This window comes from Pholcus phalangioides, unplaced genomic scaffold (genome assembly GCF_987345545.1).
Source record: "Pholcus phalangioides strain wild (caught in Gottingen) unplaced genomic scaffold, Ppha-v1.0 ptg000016l_1, whole genome shotgun sequence".
Taxonomy (NCBI): Eukaryota; Metazoa; Arthropoda; class Arachnida; order Araneae; family Pholcidae; genus Pholcus; species Pholcus phalangioides.
In genome coordinates this window covers 5,011,715-5,029,342 of record NW_028301609.1, presented here as the reverse complement: position 1 = coordinate 5,029,342, position 17,628 = coordinate 5,011,715, and the positions used below count along the sequence as shown (strand labels likewise).

General features: G+C 33.1%; 1 protein-coding gene across 1 annotated transcript in view; it reads right to left on the bottom strand.

The window, feature by feature from the left end:
* Positions 1 to 528: 528 nt before the first annotated feature.
* Positions 529 to 17,628, bottom strand: part of su(w[a]) (suppressor of white-apricot) — a 28,985-nt gene continuing 11,885 nt past the window's right edge. Inside the window, exons 5-13 of the mRNA XM_089245855.1 lie at positions 16,485 to 16,695; positions 14,741 to 14,820; positions 14,199 to 14,334; positions 13,470 to 13,697; positions 10,663 to 11,055; positions 6,891 to 7,157; positions 5,627 to 5,909; positions 3,077 to 3,409; positions 529 to 731 (exon numbers count right to left, since the gene is read on the bottom strand). Of these exons, the coding sequence (XP_089101981.1) occupies positions 641 to 731; positions 3,077 to 3,409; positions 5,627 to 5,909; positions 6,891 to 7,157; positions 10,663 to 11,055; positions 13,470 to 13,697; positions 14,199 to 14,334; positions 14,741 to 14,820; positions 16,485 to 16,695 (2,022 nt within the window). The 3' untranslated portion in view covers positions 529 to 640. The remainder of the gene's footprint in view (positions 732 to 3,076; positions 3,410 to 5,626; positions 5,910 to 6,890; positions 7,158 to 10,662; positions 11,056 to 13,469; positions 13,698 to 14,198; positions 14,335 to 14,740; positions 14,821 to 16,484; positions 16,696 to 17,628) is intronic.

The following is a 17,628-nucleotide window of genomic DNA, read 5'->3' as shown; positions in this document are numbered from 1 at the left end:
CCACACAAGCATCTCGTTCACATTTCAGTAGTTTTTTAAAAATTAAAAAAAAAAAATGTCTAAACTACAAAGTGTTCCATTGACTTACTAGTGTGTATCTGTGATTTTTTTTCTCACAACTCTGTGGCCCCAATTTAACTTGATTTTAAATTGTGGTCCAATTAGTGTAAGAAATTTCAGAGGGCCACAAAGAGGAACAACATATGACCCCCCTGGTTGGGAACCACAGAGTCAGACCAATTCGACTCTTACATAGGTGCAATTTTTTATTACAAATGAAATAAAAATGATTGTATTTTTTACAAATGATTGTATTTTTTACAATTATGCAAATTTTTTTTTACAAATTTGTATTGATAAAAAAAATATAACAAACTTTTCCATCTTTACAACCTAGATTGAGATTAAAATGATTGAATGTATGATGCATTTGACATAGAAAATTCTTATTTGACCACAATGAACACAATTTTTTTGAAGCATGAAAATGTTGGTTCCGGAAGGAAAGTGACAACATATGCTACTAAATTCCTCACAAACATCCAAAATTTTATTTACATTAAATACAGTATGTGATTTGCTATGTACATGTCAATATAAATGATATCAATTGAACTAAAAATTCCTATTTCCGTCACTTTCACCTCCATCTGTTGAAATTGAAATGCAAAGGGCTTCTGGATCGTCCACTATTACCATAACGAACAGGTGATCGTGATCGGCTGCGGGATCTGTCAGAAAAAAAAATTATGTATGAAATATAAGAGTACTTTTTTAATTTAAGAAACAAGAGCACCAAGTGCAGCATAATATTTTATGTAGCCATTTTTGCAAACAACATACATTGTACTGACACAATGGTATATTCTACAAAATGATTTCAATCATCACATTAACCCCACAGAGCGAGAATTAGAGAGATTTTTACGTCAATATAAATTTGGTACAAAAAATCTTACAGAAACTAATAAAAAAGGAATATTTGTAGAAAACAAGACATTGTATCAGTCATCAACTAGTAGTAGGGTAAATTACATGTCATTAGCACACTCAAAATCAAAAATTCTGTTGATTAAAAAAAAAAAAAAAAGAAGCTATCAGGGTAAAAAATGGAACAGGCCTACTCAAAACAGGACCTACTGTCATCTAATACAGAAGTCATCTTGCCGATTCAACTGTCAAAAGGTAGAATCAGTGCAGTTTGGTGAATTTCATATTTTCCTCACACCGAAATGAAACATTTATCATTCAGAGCAATGGTGACAACTGATATCATGCCTGCTGCGTCATTTTGGGAAAACATAACTGATTTTTCTATGATAAAACCTTATGGGAAAAACACCTCCCCACACCAAAAATTAGGAATTTGTTACAATTTGGGTAAAACTTCAAGAGATAAAAAATATAAAGATATAATAATTTTTTAAGAGACTGGGAGATATCCTAGAAATTCTAGAGACTGGGTAGTTACTATATTGACATGACATGAGCACATATTTGCGCAGATTGATTCTCAATGCATATAGGAATACATCTCTATTTTCACTGCTTGAAGGACTATAAATTGGAATGGACTTCAAAGGAGTGCCAGAAACAAGAAATGTTACTGACTTTAAACATCAGGCCAACTCTAATATGGCTGACATGCCACTAACATTGAAACGAACTTTAAATTTGAAGTTCCTTGTGACAATACTTGGAAACTAGTGGAAAATAAATCAAAATATAAGTAATGTGGATTTCAAAAATGTGAATGCATCTTCAAATTATGAGGAATCGGAGGAAAAATATAACAGTAACCAGTTGGAGTGATAGAAAATGGGAACAATGCTTTATTGTTTTGCATAAACTTTTACAATCCTCGACCTGCATATGTCAGTTTGGTAGATAACTACTTTGCTAAAAAGTGGCGATCAAATTAAAGAAAATATTTAATACTGCACAGATGTACTATCCTCTCCCAGATTCAAAGAGCCCATATCTGCTTATGGTTGTGATTGTGCTACTTCAACAAAATTTGCTTTAAGCATCACACCAATTTAAGCATAGCAAACTGCTCTAAAATTCTTTTTCCTGAAAATGTGAATGCTGCATCGAACAGTAAAAGAAATATGGTAGATTAAGGTCTGAATTTGGTACAACAAAACATCATGAAAGGATACAAGCATACCTGATTTCAGAATTTCCCTTATCTTAGGCATTAGAAAATCACATATTCCTACATATTTTATCTTTTAACTAATCAAACATACTTTGAAAAGTTTACTCAAATTTAATAAGGGGCCATTCAAGTATTACATCAGCATCAATACGGGGGGGGGGGGGGGTTGGATTTGCTGACTTTTGATGACAAGGGATGGGTGCGTGAACAATGCTTATGTCATCAACCATCCTAAAGTATGAAACATTATTGACATCTATGCTGGGTATGCCTAAAACAAGGAAAAAAAAATTTCCTAGTTTATGGGCACCTGAACTAAAATCCCTCCCACCCCAATGGTAAGTCTGCTTTTGACCTCTTTCTCTGGTAGACCTCACAGACCACTCCTCCCAAGCCCTGCCTCATTTAAGGGGGGTTGTCAAAACGGTTTTGTTTCCGCTCAGCGCATCATATGCATTGTCCTCGAGTGATTTGCTGGACTCCCGTACATACATAAGTGAACATACATGAGGGACAAAAAAGTTTAGCGGGTGGCTCGCAATGAATTTCTCAAAGAGACATTTTGAGTTTTTAGCCTTCAAATAGCATTGAAATTGAGAGAAATTGATTATAATAACATATAAAAGAATGTTTCTTAAATTTTATTTATTTTTTCAAAAATATTTTTCATCATATAAATTTTTGATTGTCTTGGGGGGCATAGAAGCTTGTGCCTTCCCAGTAGATGTCTCTAATTCCAATATAATATAGGAGGAGGTGGTGGGTCAAAAATGGCTAAAAAATCTTATATAGGCCTTCATGTATTACCTCAAGTGGACTTTTGCTAACCGACTGAACTTTTTAAAGAATTTCATCATAAAAGTTTCATTCCCATTCAGTGCAGGAGAAAAAAAAAAAAAGAATTAGCACACTAACCTGCGTACGATAGCATAGGCAGCAGGAAGCTTCTTCTCCTTTTTTGTCTTAGACTTTGAGCTTTTATGCTTGTGACCGGGAGAACGGGATCTTGATCGCTTATGCTTTTTGGAGGATTTGTGAGACTTAGATGTCTTTGTCGATGGAGACTTCTTGCGTTTTTTCACATGAACTGAGGATTCTTGTGACGGTTTGACTTTTGGCAATTGTTCCATGATCTGAGATTGCTCCTCATCTTTAGTCTTCGCTGGTTCTTCAGACTCTGATGAGGATGACCACTGCTCTTGAATTGAGGCAGCTGGTGAAGGTTCGGGGACTAATGTTGAGGATGAGCTGTCAAAATTTGTAAATTTATACAATGAGGCTGAAGAAAATAAATTTTAGATACAAATGAATTCTTTGAAAAAACCTATACTGTGTTTCTAATTTTGCAAATCAACAGAAAGAAAAAAACGTTTCTGCTTTCCCTCCAACTTGATGTCTCTCTTTTTATATATCTTCTGTTGAATACTACAATCAGTAACTCAAACTCAGATGACATGACAAAAATGGGTTCGGAAGCCCAAAAGTAAATATTTTGTATTATGAAACTCCTATATAATGACATGCAAAGGACAAGAGAAATATAGAAACATATCATTGCGAAGCAGGGGTTCCAAAAAAACTTTTGCCCCCATCTCCCTTACTCTAGGTACCATTTATCTGCAGAACGCAGGAAAAATTTAGTAGATATTGTACATTCATAAAAGAACCACTTCAAAGCCACAGACAGGCACAAATGTCAACATTTTCAGGTCCTTGTCAAACCCCAACACACACTTTGAGAGAAACACTGCTACAAAGGATTTATTATTATAGATTGAATGTATAAACACTATGATGAGGTATCAGGACTCAAGAGTCAAATTATTATACAGGCTATCATCATTATAAGGGTGTCATTACATGGGATTTTCACACTGCATAATTTTGTTTTTCTTTCATAGCGAGGTTACAAGTTACCAACTATAGTGCCAACATGCTAAAGCAATTGTCAAGACATTTCATTTCAATACTAGGTGACAGTATATTGCAGTTTTTTATTGCATTTATTTATTTTTAATTTACCTCAAAGCAAAATTAAAACAGTGAATTCAAAACAGTGATCATTCAAAGCAATGCAATTCAAAATAAGTAATTTTTGCTCCCACTGCCCTGTATGACATCTGTATAATGATAATAAAAGCAAATCAATCTAGAATAGTAGGCAATGACCATAATGTAGTTCGGTGAAGCTTAGTTAAATATTTGAGATTGTGGAGGGGGGAGGGGTACATCCAAGAACTGTCTATATTGAAAGCAACCTATGCTTTCAACAGAAGTCTATACTTCAAGAGACCTGCAACTAAAAGTCATATCAAGTAAATTAAATGTGAACTGATGAAGATTACAATTTACATACTTATTCTCAGATTATCTTTCTTTTTTATTCCTTCATGCAATTAGACTAATATTACTATATCTGCACATTATTATTGATGATAAAAATCTTGATAAATACTGTATTCAAGCAACACCTATTTTGTTTTGGCTCTTTTGCATTAGAAATAATTGAATTGTACCATACTAAATTATATATTTGCCTTATATATTGCTTTATATATTTGCCGCTGTGGTGGTCGAGTGGTTATAGTGACGGACTCGCGATGCGAGGATCCGGGTTCGAACCCCACAGTGGTGGTCGGCTGAAGTTGGTTTTCTGTGGTTCCCAACTTCAAGGCGCAAATGCGAGCCGATCTCCCCGTTAAAAAGTCTCGCCACAGAGAGCGGCAGTCCTACAACGAAAAATCCTTCACTCATAGTTTGAAAAACTGGTGGCAGATGGCAGCACTACACATAACAAACATTACAGAGAAACAAAAAAAAAACTTCACGTCAGGTTTCACTACACGTACACGCACATTCCCGCATGTACCGATTCGTTGGGGGTTCTGCGGGGGGTTGTGGGCGGGGTGCATGTGTGGTGTAGCAGTAGTAGGTAGGGCTCGTAGGTAGGGTAAAAAAGGGTTCGGGGATCCTTGATGTTCTTAAGTCAGCCACCTCGTTGGGCAATTTGCCTGTTGTGGCGTTGTATTTGTATTTGTATCATGGTTGAAATGGTTTAATTTTTAAGGAAAAGAATAACATGATTCTTCCTTAAGTCCTGCTGAACGCTTTTAAGTGTGTAAAAAATTCTGTATTTGTTTTTAGTTTCTGCAGTCTCATTGTATATACTGTATTTTATTATTTAGGAGAAAAATTAAAAATTCATTTATTGGGGAATCATTATTTCAAGTTGACTCACATATATTTTTTAAAACAGTTTTTTTTCATCTTTAATTTTTAAAAAAAATTGCAATACTTTTTTCCTCATCTTTTATACAGCATGAGAGTTCAACAGTTTAAAGTTAAGTGCAGGATAGTTACTAATTTGAAAATAAAAGTTGTACATTTTATATATCTGATAAAATTCTTGATAAATGACAGACATAATGACAAAACTGATAAAAAAAAACAAATATTTTTACTTACACATCTTTTGGGGAGCTTTTCTCGCTAAAAACTGGGGATGAGTAGCTGCCATTCTTGAATTCTGGTGAGCCTGTTACAGACTTTGGCCTCTCTTCATCCACAGATTCAAAAGATTGCAGGGGTTGAGCAGTTTCAGAACTAACATTTGATGGCTTCTTCTGCAGCATCTTCAAAAACAGAGCGGCCCGTTGCTTTCTCTCAAGCTGCAACTGTTTGTCCCTCTTTTGCTGAGTTAACCTTTCTCTGACGGCTGCAGCTAATTTGTCCTTCATTTTTTCTTCGGCTGAAAGAACAAAGTAAAAAATTATCATAAAATTACAAATTGCATAACATAAACAAATTAGGCAAGATATGTCTTTGGTAAGAGACATCAATATCACAACAACCACCTTTATAAACAAGAACTTAATTCAAACTATACAAACCTTACAAGGATGAGTCAAAAATTATCTTCACTTTATTTTTAAGATTTATTTATACTAATGTAAAGGTTGGATAAGTTGGTTATTTTTCCTCTCATTTTTTTATGCACTAGATGCAGTTGTCCAAACGTTTGGGTATTCCTTCAGAGAAAAGTGTTTTAAGTTGCTCCAATTATTTATGTACAGCTTCCTGCACCTCTTTGCCCATAAGAAAACAGACAACATGAAACAAATTTGAGAAGTCAAAACTGAAATGGGTAAAAGTTTCAACAATATTGTCAGCCATATTTGGAGGTGCATTGTCACGCAACATTATCTTACACTCATTTTGTAGACTTCGTGAAAACTAAGCTTGTTGCGGATGATTTGATAAGCAGAACCATGATTAATCAACAGAGAATAAGCTCTATTGTCAATGGCAACTCGCTTACCAGTACAATTTCTTGAGCTTGCTGTATTCATTCACACACACTTATAGAGCACTGTGTTGTAAGTCTCTGACAAATTTTAGTCCCTAGCACATCTTTCAATCAGAAAAATCTGTTCACTGCTTTTTGTTCTTCATTGGTGAAAACTTCTAATGAAGCAGCCATATTCACATTCAAACAGAAGCTAGGGAAAAATGATACTATGAGAGTTAAACTTCATTAACATGACCACAAGAATAAGCATCCATGTTCAGAACACAGCGTGACAAACCTAAAGATGTTATATGGCCAAAAATATATAATTTTTTTACAATCTTATGTATTATATTATGTATTATCTAGATGGTAAATAATTTATTCTTATGAGATTAAAATATTACATAATTTACCAATGAGCATAATAGACCCAAATACCTAGTTTTGCTTCAATTTCTTCATTTGTCAGTCGTTTAGCTTTCTCTTCATTCTCAACAGAAGCACTGGGGGTTGATTTTGATGGCACAACAGAATGGACAACAGCCATTGGGTGAGACTTCTCACTGGATGCAGTATTTGTAGTATCGACTTTATTTCCATCACCATCTTCATCCTCAGAATCATCTAGAAGCAAAGCTGGCTTCTTTGGCTTTTCCAAAAGAGGAATTTCTGAATCCTTAGGCTTCAAAGAGAAACAAATCGGACCTGAAAATGAAAAATGATACAATAACTTATGTTAATGATAATGAAACTTGGAAATTACAAATGAGCACAATTGAACAAAAAATTGCTTTGAGCAGATTAATGAGAATGAAAAAAAAAAAAGATTTATTCATAAATTGTCATTAACATAGAATCTTATCCACGGGTGACGAAGTTTTATAATAGCTTACATTGTTAAAGAACTTCCAGGACAAGGTTTATTATAATTTAGCAATGAATGGTCATGGTATTGTAATCTCCTGCAAAAAAAGTGTGACAACCCCGTCCAATCCTTAAGCTTTCATTAGTGGCTGATATAGATCACTACCTAAATGCTGATTATTATGATTTCAGAAAAATCGTACATCGTTTTGTATACATTCAGATTAAAATCTTAGCAGTTTTCATTTCATCCTTTATGTTAATGAGCAGGATCATCCACCTGCAGTCTATTTTGTTCAGAAATTAAATGGTGCTGCAGCTGCAGATTATTGGTTTCTCACAATATCAAAATTTGCATGTGCAAGGATTATATACAGGAAGTTATTGTAATTGATAAAATTTTGCAGTCATAATCAATATTGAGAGTTTTTTGAAGTAGAGGTTTGTCATCAGTTTGAGTTCCCTTTCTTAATATATTTCCAATGATAATATGATTGGCATCATCAGGAGTTGTCTAAGTTACATTAATTAATATTGAACAAGCACATAATTTTTTAACAGCTGACTGACAGACCTTCCAATAATCACAGCATGTTAATTACTTGAATGTAGTAGAGAGGCACTATCAGCATATTCAAGCAAAACAAATCACTAAAATAAGAAAAAGAAGGTAGTGATGGATGATCCCTCAGAGGGATGGAGATACTTGCTTTGAAGGGAAAAAATACCTCTTGGTTCTCTCCTTGCCCAAAAACAAAATGAGCCAAACAACCAAGTAGGTAAAATGGAGCATCTTGTTGAATTACAGCTTTCTGGACTCGTGGATGATGCTCACAAGACATCAGTACAAGTTCGAAAAGACCAATCATGGCAAAGTAGCATCTCACAAGTGAAATATTTATATATAAGCTGCGATTGTTGAAACATCAGTCAGCCGTTAAACTTAGACTAGCCAACAACAAATTTTAATTCAGTAATGCAACTTAGGTACCTCCTGATGATTCCAATCACTAGTAGTGGGAAAATGTTGAGCAGATGAACTCATAAAGATGACAGTCCTTTGTGTACAACACAATATTTACATAACATGAAAATTCAATCATTTGCCACTTTCTATTCAAAACATGGAAGACAGATAGCTATACCAGTATAACAGAAACAAGCATAACACTAACATAAATACATTAGGGAACTTGCATACCACCATGCACACACACAACATGTTTCCTGCATGTATCAATTCATTAGAAATTCCTCGAGGAGCGTTTACAAGGTGAATGTATGGTTTTGTTGTAGCAGTAGTCCTTTGCCTAGAGGAAAAAAGGTAAAGGACTCTCTTTAAATGGTCCTAAGTCTTGCCAAAGTAGTCATTTTGTATGGAAACACATTCAAGACCATGTTTATTCAGGACGCATATCGAGTGACTAAATGACATCCATTTTTTATGTTTGAACATTACAGGTGTGGCATCACAAATCAGTCCTGGAACTTTTCTGAAGAAGGTTTTATATAAATTTAGTGACTATCTTTATGCAAGTAATGTACAAAAAAGCAAAAAATTTAACTTCTGTTGACTTATTATTGCCCAAAACTTTAAAATTTCCACAATTTATAAAAAGGGAAAAAATGTGGCTTGATTAATCAAAGAGGGTTTTTCACTCTAATTATAACTTGAATAAACTGACTGATGGTCCATAGGTCTAATGAAAAATCCACAGCTTTAACCATAGCTAACAAAGATGGTTCATTCCAGAATCTTATTCTAGTTTTTCAATTTGTTTCAGGTCCCAAAATTCTGAAGTACCTTTCATAAACCAATAAGCAGCACTATAAAAATCAAAACTGATACCAATGAAGCTGAGATAAATAACTTCACAATTGTATGATGTAAAGTTTAATGGCACATGAAGAACTGAATATATTTTTCACTATGCAATCAGATTATGCAAATATACAAATACAGGGCACAACAGGCAAAATGCCCAGCGAGGTGGCTGAGCCATAGTGAAAAAAAAGTTCTTGGGTGATGTGCTATGTGATATAATCAGATAATTTCTCTGTCACATACATGGGAAAGATAAGTTCCTAGAATGTCTGAAATGTTCAGATTGGTATCAAGAATTTTGCTACGTGCGTTGAAACCATTCAGGTCTATAAGGTGCTTTTCTTTTTTTTAAATGCAATTTTCCATCAGCTTATTCATTTCTTATGAATGGCTTGAAATCTTTTTGAAAGAGAAAAAGAGGTGTATCTGGAAATGATTCTGAGGTGGAAATAAATTAATCTCTAGCTCTAGTGACAGTTAATCATTGGATTCATTTTGATTGGCACAAAAATTTAACTCGCGATGAGACTGCTTCATGTTAGCGCATACATCCACATCGACAAAAATGTTCATTGATATAGGCAAAAGAATGCAAAAAAAAAAAATCTTTGTTAGCTGAAATATTTGTAAGCCAAGGCATTCATTAGCTGAAGTATCACTGCATTTTAAAAAGGTTCTGAGTGTTCGCAATTTTTTTTTTTTTAATGCAATTAATAGGCTATCTGGATTTTATGTTGAGGGTGAACTTGGGGAAAATGTAGTTTTCACCACTGCAAATCACACCTAGGATCTCTTGCATACCAGACAAGCCCACTGACTATTATACCACAGAGATTATTTTCTTCTTTTCCACACGATTACTTTCTTCTTAAAACATGCAGATTAGGGTGACTTACTGAGTAGACATTGCAGCCACTCTTAACTTTAGGTATTGGCCTCTAGGTAGCAGCAGTAGGAGAGGGAGAGGTTGCAATGTCTCCACTCAGCAAGTCACACTACAGTGTGTTTTAAGGAAAAAGAGGATCGTCCCTCTATGGTATAAATGATTCCTAGTGGAGAGAACACTTTTTTTCTTCCCAAATTCACCTCAGCATAATATCTAGACAGCCTATTGATTTCATGTCTTGGCTCAGCAAAAATCATCATGTAAAAGTAATTTCAGTATCGTTTGGTTATTTTTCTTATCTTTTTCTCATGCAAACAGCTAATTATCAGACATCACTTTGTATGACTGACCATTTGTACATATTCCACTCCAGTACTTCTGTGCAGAACAGTTTGGAAGAAGAAAAGTGAAGCTGTACATACATATGCAGCAGGGATGGGAAAATGAATTGTCCGACATGCTCTGGTCATAAAAATGTTGACTGGGCATGTAAATTTTTGGAGGTTTGCCCAGTCTTGATGTGCATGACCACCAGTTAGATCCGAATGTTTTATAAAAATGAAATTAAATTTAACTTAAAAAAAAACCTTCACATTTTCGATCATATCTTTACTACATATGATATAAAATATTACCCTTAACAATAGGCTTTACTGGAGATTTCATCTTTGGTGGTTCTGAAGGTGACAAAGCTTTCAAGTTAGCAGTTGTGTCAGGTTCACACGTGTCTTGTTTTAAAGGCCCCTGTGCATTATCTACAGTAATGCTGGAAGGCAAAGAATCCAAAGTAGTGGTAACTGGGTCCCCTTCACTGAGTTGATTAGAAACTGTCTGCAACCTACTCTGATCTTCATTTAGACTTGCGTCAGATGGAGAAGGTACATTCTGAGACACTGTAGTATTTTTGTGCTCTTTCAATGTGACATTCGAGGTAGCAGCAGAAATTGATCTTGAAACCATATTCTTCTTGAACATGTAGTAGTTATAAAACTTGTGTCCCGGTTTCAGAAAATTGAATCTTTTATCATCTACAAGAAATTACAAAAAAAAAATTTGTATATATATATATATATATATATACACACGTTGTCAACCAAATTTGTTTGAAATAAATTCAAAAATTTTCATCAAATATAAAGCAATAATTTATGAAGAATGTTAGAGATAAGGTACTTAAAAACATTAATTTTGAATTTTCATTACAAGTTTTTCTAAAAAAAAAACCCAGCAAATGATAATTCTGACAGTTAAGTGCAGACTAAACACAGAAATATGAAACTGATAATTCTATTAAAAAAGATTCATTGACAATTTCATTGAACTTAAAATTAAATAATAATTTACTGCAGATAATATAAGCTGGAGATTTTATTCTATAATCTAGTGGGGGACGGGGTAAACCCGATCAGAAATTCCCAGATCTTCAAATAGTAGAAGAATGACAGATATCAATGAAGAAATTACCACCACTTTCCTATACTTGTTTTGATGAAAACTTATTTTTAAAAAGACAAACAATCAAAATACCAGGTTCCTGATTTTGAATAAGATTGAATCAAGTTTTGAAATGCTCTTTTGGAAAAAATATGCTTCTGCATACACACATTAACAAGAAAATGTCATATAATGGGCACACATCTACTTCCCAAGACCACAGAAAGTCTTACACAACTGCAATTTTTCATAATAGTTTGCGTTTATTTCACACTTGTATAAAGTATCCAAAGAAAACTTTTTAAAAAAAAAAAAGAAAAATCCTTAGGAACTCAATATCAGTCATAAAATTACAGCAAAGCTTGAAATACAGTGATATCTCGGCTAATGAAGATATTTAATTACAGAATCACATTTGTTAGCCAAATGCAATTTCCCATTCCCTAAGGAAAATGATTTAATTTTTTTCTAGAAACTGCACAAAATTTGTAACTTTAATCAAACACACTAAGAAGCAGCAACTATATAAAATCAGAAACTCACAGAAGGCTAAAATAAACAATGCAATTGGATGAAGGAGAATTTATAGAACGATGAGATACAGCACATATCTTTTATTTTACATAATGTAGACTATGCAGTCAGCTTTATGAGCCATAGTGAAAAAAAAGTGTGTGAGGTGGTGTGCTATGGATAAAGTCAGCTCATTTTTCTCATTCACACATGCAGATGGAAAAAGATAAGTTCTTAGAATGTCTAGACTATTCATCTTTGTATTAAGTCTTAAACTAAACTGTAAACTTATTGAAAACCGTATCCACTAAAACCATTCGAATCTGAGGTGGTTTTTTTAATGCATTTTCTCTTAGCTTAATCATTTTACATGAAATGGCTCAAAATTTTTCTGAAAAGAAAAGAGGTGTATCTGGAAAGTGATTCCAAGGTATAAATAAATCAATTTGGCTCAGGTGATATTTATTCATTGGATTTATTTTGATTAGCACAAAAAATTAGCTCATGATGAGTCTGTGTTATGTTTGCACGTGCATCCCCATCAACTGAAATTAAAATGTTCATTAGCCAAGGCAGAAAATCCAAGACTATTGAATGAACAACATTATTTGAACCCAAAATTACAAAAAGAACTCGTGAAAATCTTTGTTAGCCAAAAAATTTGTAAACCAAGACATTCGTTAGCTGAAGTATCACCATACAGTGAAACCTTGGTATAACCAGTCTATGGACTCTGGAAAAATATCAAGTTATCGTTATATTTTGAGAGGTAGCATTATCAACAGTCGCTACAAAATTTATGTTGTTATTGGCAGCTATTCTGAATTGGCATTATTAGTGCCATACCGTACCAGCTGAGAACAATCCAGGCTACACCCCCTATTGGCAATATCAATCTTTGGTTCTGTTTACACAATTTTTATTGAAAATATTTAGTACCAAAATAAAATATATGTTTTAGTATTTAGTTGCAGCAAAAAATTTTAATTGATTAGTAGATGATAAAAATTTAGTTAGTTGTTCCACATTGTAAAGTAGTTTTGCTGTACAACTCTATCCTGTACTACACAGAAAGTAGCTTCACAGTAACTTCATTAACACTTTTAGAGGGCAGACAGTGCAAAATACAGATGCGATAAACTACCCTGAAAATTAAAAAACTGGTGAGGAATTCAAAAATATATTGAAGAAAATTTTGAGCAAAAACAAAAAATATTATTTTAGTAGTCACAAAATCTATTAAATAGCTGTAGAGGAAATTATCGTAGTAAAGGATATCATTGTATCGAGAAAAGTTTAACATTAGACCCGAAGCAACTTCGAGCAAGATATAAATATTATTATAGAGATTTATTGTTAAATTGAGTTTTCTTTTAGTGAAGTTGCACTGTACATGAAACTGGAATGATAAACCTTTTGAAAAGGCCGTGCCATTTAAGTGACAGTGTGATCACCAGCAAGATCATTTAAGAACTAAAAATTCAAATCAAATTACTTTTGCCTTTGACTATAGTTTCAAAGTCAACTCCATTTTTTGCAACATATTCTGCCATCTTATCAATGACTGGTTTTACATCTGGAGGTGGAGGTGTTATATCTTCCTCATCACTATCTGAACTTAGTGAATCATCGCTATCACTGGAAGTACCAGATGATTCTTTTTTTGTATGCAACTCTTTTCTCTTCGGCTGAGGTTTTGATTTCATTTTATCACCTTCAGAGTCTATATAAAAGAGAAAAAAATTCAATAAAATCAGAATAAATAATTGACAGTGACCAATTATTTTAGTCATCAATATATTAACTGTGTAACACTACCATTTACACATTTACCACATAAACGAATACCCAGCTTAATCAAATTTATGAGTTGCAATCGTTGATATTCATTTATTGGGAGGGGGGGGGGTGGATTACCTGAAAGCAGAATGTTTTGTATGGTTCTGCAATGAGTGCTCAGCTGAATGAAAATGTTCTGCACACAATAAAAATCCCTGAAATATATTTTCTACACAGCAGAATTCATTTCTTCGAATTCTTTCAGAGATTATTAAACAGCATATATCACAGTTTTTGGTACACCTTGCAGCTCTGCTTTGGGGATGGACTGTGCTTAGCCTATATACAATCTTTTTAATCAATTTATTCACGTCTCTATTGGGGGCGGGGCAACGAAAAGAACACAACATTAAATCAGTTCAATGAGTAAAAACTATAAACTCACCAGCATTATCTTCATCTTCCTGGAGTACTGGTGAATTTCTCTGTGTATCATACTCAATGCGATCTTTCAAGTTCTTAACCAATAAAGAATAACTATCATCTCCAGTTCTACGAAAATTTATTGATGGTACAGTGAACTGAATCAGAAAAATAAAAACAATTAGAAATTGAAACAAACTAAGACCAAACAGCTTTTTATTAGGATAAAACTTCAATCTAGAAATAATTTTTTTTTGAAAACAGAAATGTGATATCACAATTTGTTGATATAAGAACACTGAATACTCCCATGTATTACATGTGATTGATGACACATTCTAGCAATTACTTCAAATAGTTGTTAACAAACCTTAATAAACATTTTGATGGAGGATTATTTATGACACGTTTAGCATTAAAAATATTTTCATGTTTTTATTGCAACCAAATTAAAAAATACAAATATGCGCATGAAAACAAACCCTAGACTGAATCAATTTTCTTAACCTTTTAATCTAAGCCTACAATATGCATAAATGGGAAACAATAAAGAATAAAGCTTACTTTAGGTATGTTTTCAGCCATACCAGAAAGACTTGGATGAAGATAATGACCGTCATGCTGTTCATCATCTGATTCCGAAACTGCATTGATGAAAATAAAAATGTATAGGGTCTATGTTTTAAATCAACTACGTTTTTCTATATGAACAAATTATTATCAAATATGACATAAATTCCTTTAAAAATATGTATTGGTGAGTCCCAGATTTGTGGATATTTGAACCGATGCAGTTTTGTTCCCATCAACACTTATTAAAAAATAACTTTCATAGGCAACAATACTGGATTAAAGAAACAAAAATTATGTCAATTCGTTTTTTTTGTCAAAATACCAGAACATCATAAAACTAAAACTATAAACATGAAATACAGGAATTTTTGAAACAAAGCACTAGAAATTTTTGAACAAGCATATCCATTTCTACACAAAGTTTTTAGCAAACTATGCAAATATTTATTCAATTTAATGCTAATTGAAAATTTATACTTATATTTTTCCCCTTAGCCCAAAATCCCCTGACCTTGACCTGGCTGTGAAAGCCTATGTGTTCTGCTATCATACCCTTATTTGCTGACACGATAGAAAATATTCTTGTTTAGCACTTCAATATTTGAGAACAAAATTTCAGTCTTCTATGGAACATTTCAGTTCACTTAATCAAGTTATCTCCAAATAGCATGTCTTTCCAGCATATTCTGACTCAACTTAAATTCCTTCCATTCCTTTACTTCTCAGAAACACAACATATTATAAAAGTCTCCCGACATGCCTATAATAAGCATTTCGTAACAACAAAAATCTATTGAACACGGAGATATTAAATTTTATAGAAAATTATTATTTATTTTGTTTGAGTGACCATATTAGGAGTAGATAACTAAATTAAGAAAACATTTTCATGCACTTACTTCTAAGAAAAAAGCAACCAATACATAAGATCAGTACTTGCAACATCTGAGAGATGGTTTATGTATTTTAGAACAAAAAAATCTCTGAAAAAAAATTGCTTACAAAGACATAACATGAAAAATCTAACATAGAAAGCCACTATTGTAGTGGTTTAACAGAGATGTAGACGGAAAATAATTAAAATTTTACTCAATGCCCACAGTGCATCTGTACAGATGAAATGAGAACTATACCAATACTTTAACAGCTATCTGCTAATAAAAATGCTGAATAGACATGTGGATATAAAAAAAAAAGGCAGTATATGCTTATGGCCTTAAATAATTTGCTGCTACACAGATGTAAATATTGAATTTGGGTTTACTGTGACTACAAGCACTCAAGCTCGAGGGTTTAATTAGCTAAAATCTATCAAGATTTCTGGTGTTATTTCATATGCAAAGCTGACATGAAGTGAGTGAAAGAGAGGGTAAGATATAATCCCCCAAAGCAGAATATTCTGCATTGTTCTGCAACAAGCCCTCTGATGACTGTGGAAATGTTCTGCAGTAAAAATTCTCATAATAGTCTTTTCTACACTTTTCTTAAAATTCTTAGATTTTTCTGCAGTAGCAATGATTGTTCGGTGATGTATGTACAAGATTTTGGCATATTCTGCTTTGGGGCATGTGATATTTTCTCATAAGTCATTGTGTAATGAATGTGGTTGTAAATAGAGTCTACATTTCAAAAAGCATGACTATCTGATTGACTTTTTTTTTTTGAAACTCTGGAAACCTAACAATGCAACTGTAACGAATACTCAGACATTATGTATCACCTTTATGCAACTCACCTTTCTTCTCCTGAACAGGCTTGTAATGCCCAGATTTTATTTCCTGCACCAAATGCCGATAATATGGATGCAAGGGATTGTCAAACTGCATAAATGCAAACTGAGGATTGTTGCTTTGTTTCATCTTGATTATGATTTCCATTTGACCACCTTGTTGGCTCACAAATAAAGCAGTCTTCTCTATGATAGCATGGATTTTCATATTCGATGGCTGAAAATTATGCACAGAGAAAGGAAAATAGAAAGATAATACTTGATTGTTAAAATGAACACTGCTAACAGATTTATAAAAAAAAATAATTTTTTTCATTGTTCCAATGATTAAGATATAGATAATAAAAACACGTTTCCAGTATTTGTCAAATCTACAAAAAAATTAAGGCTCTGGCAAAATATTTTAGGAGCCAAGCTTACTCCCTTCCTCATTCCATGAGGAAAAACTTTCAGAGAACAATTTTTCTTCTGATTTCTTATGTCTAGGAGACCCTATACCATGTTAGTAGCTTCACTGATATAAATTCAGAAAATTTTGTATTGCACTCAGATTCAAATTTAATTCACACATAAAAAGTTTTAGGTGCAAATTCCATTTTTTTATTGTTGCCATGGCTACCTCACACTGGTGATTCATTGAACCCTGCATGTGTCAATCGTTTATACAAGTGTAATTTTATCAAACAAAACAATTTTTTTTACTTTGAAGCAAGTAAAACTAGAACGGAATAAACCCCCACAAAAGTGTTTTTTTTCGTGTGCTAAACTCTATGCATTTTTGTTTTTGGAATAAACAAAAAATCTTGTGAAACATTATTTCATAAATTTAAAGCAAATAATAAATTTATAAAATTATGAAAAATATAATAATTAAACATAATGAGGTTATCCATCTAATGTAGATAACTTTGATTAATAAGGAGCAGGCAATTGCAGTTTTATAGGTTCCAAAATAAAAAGATGACACAACAATTATACAGAGCTGATACCTTAAGATGCGGGATGCATTACAAAAATAAATAAAATAGCCTTGATATTACATCTCAATATAAAACATAGCATATTTTGGCAAGGGGAAAAGCCACAGAAAACTTATTGTAATACATCCTAAATATCCATAGCTTAGCCCATTTGAGCACAGTACCCATTT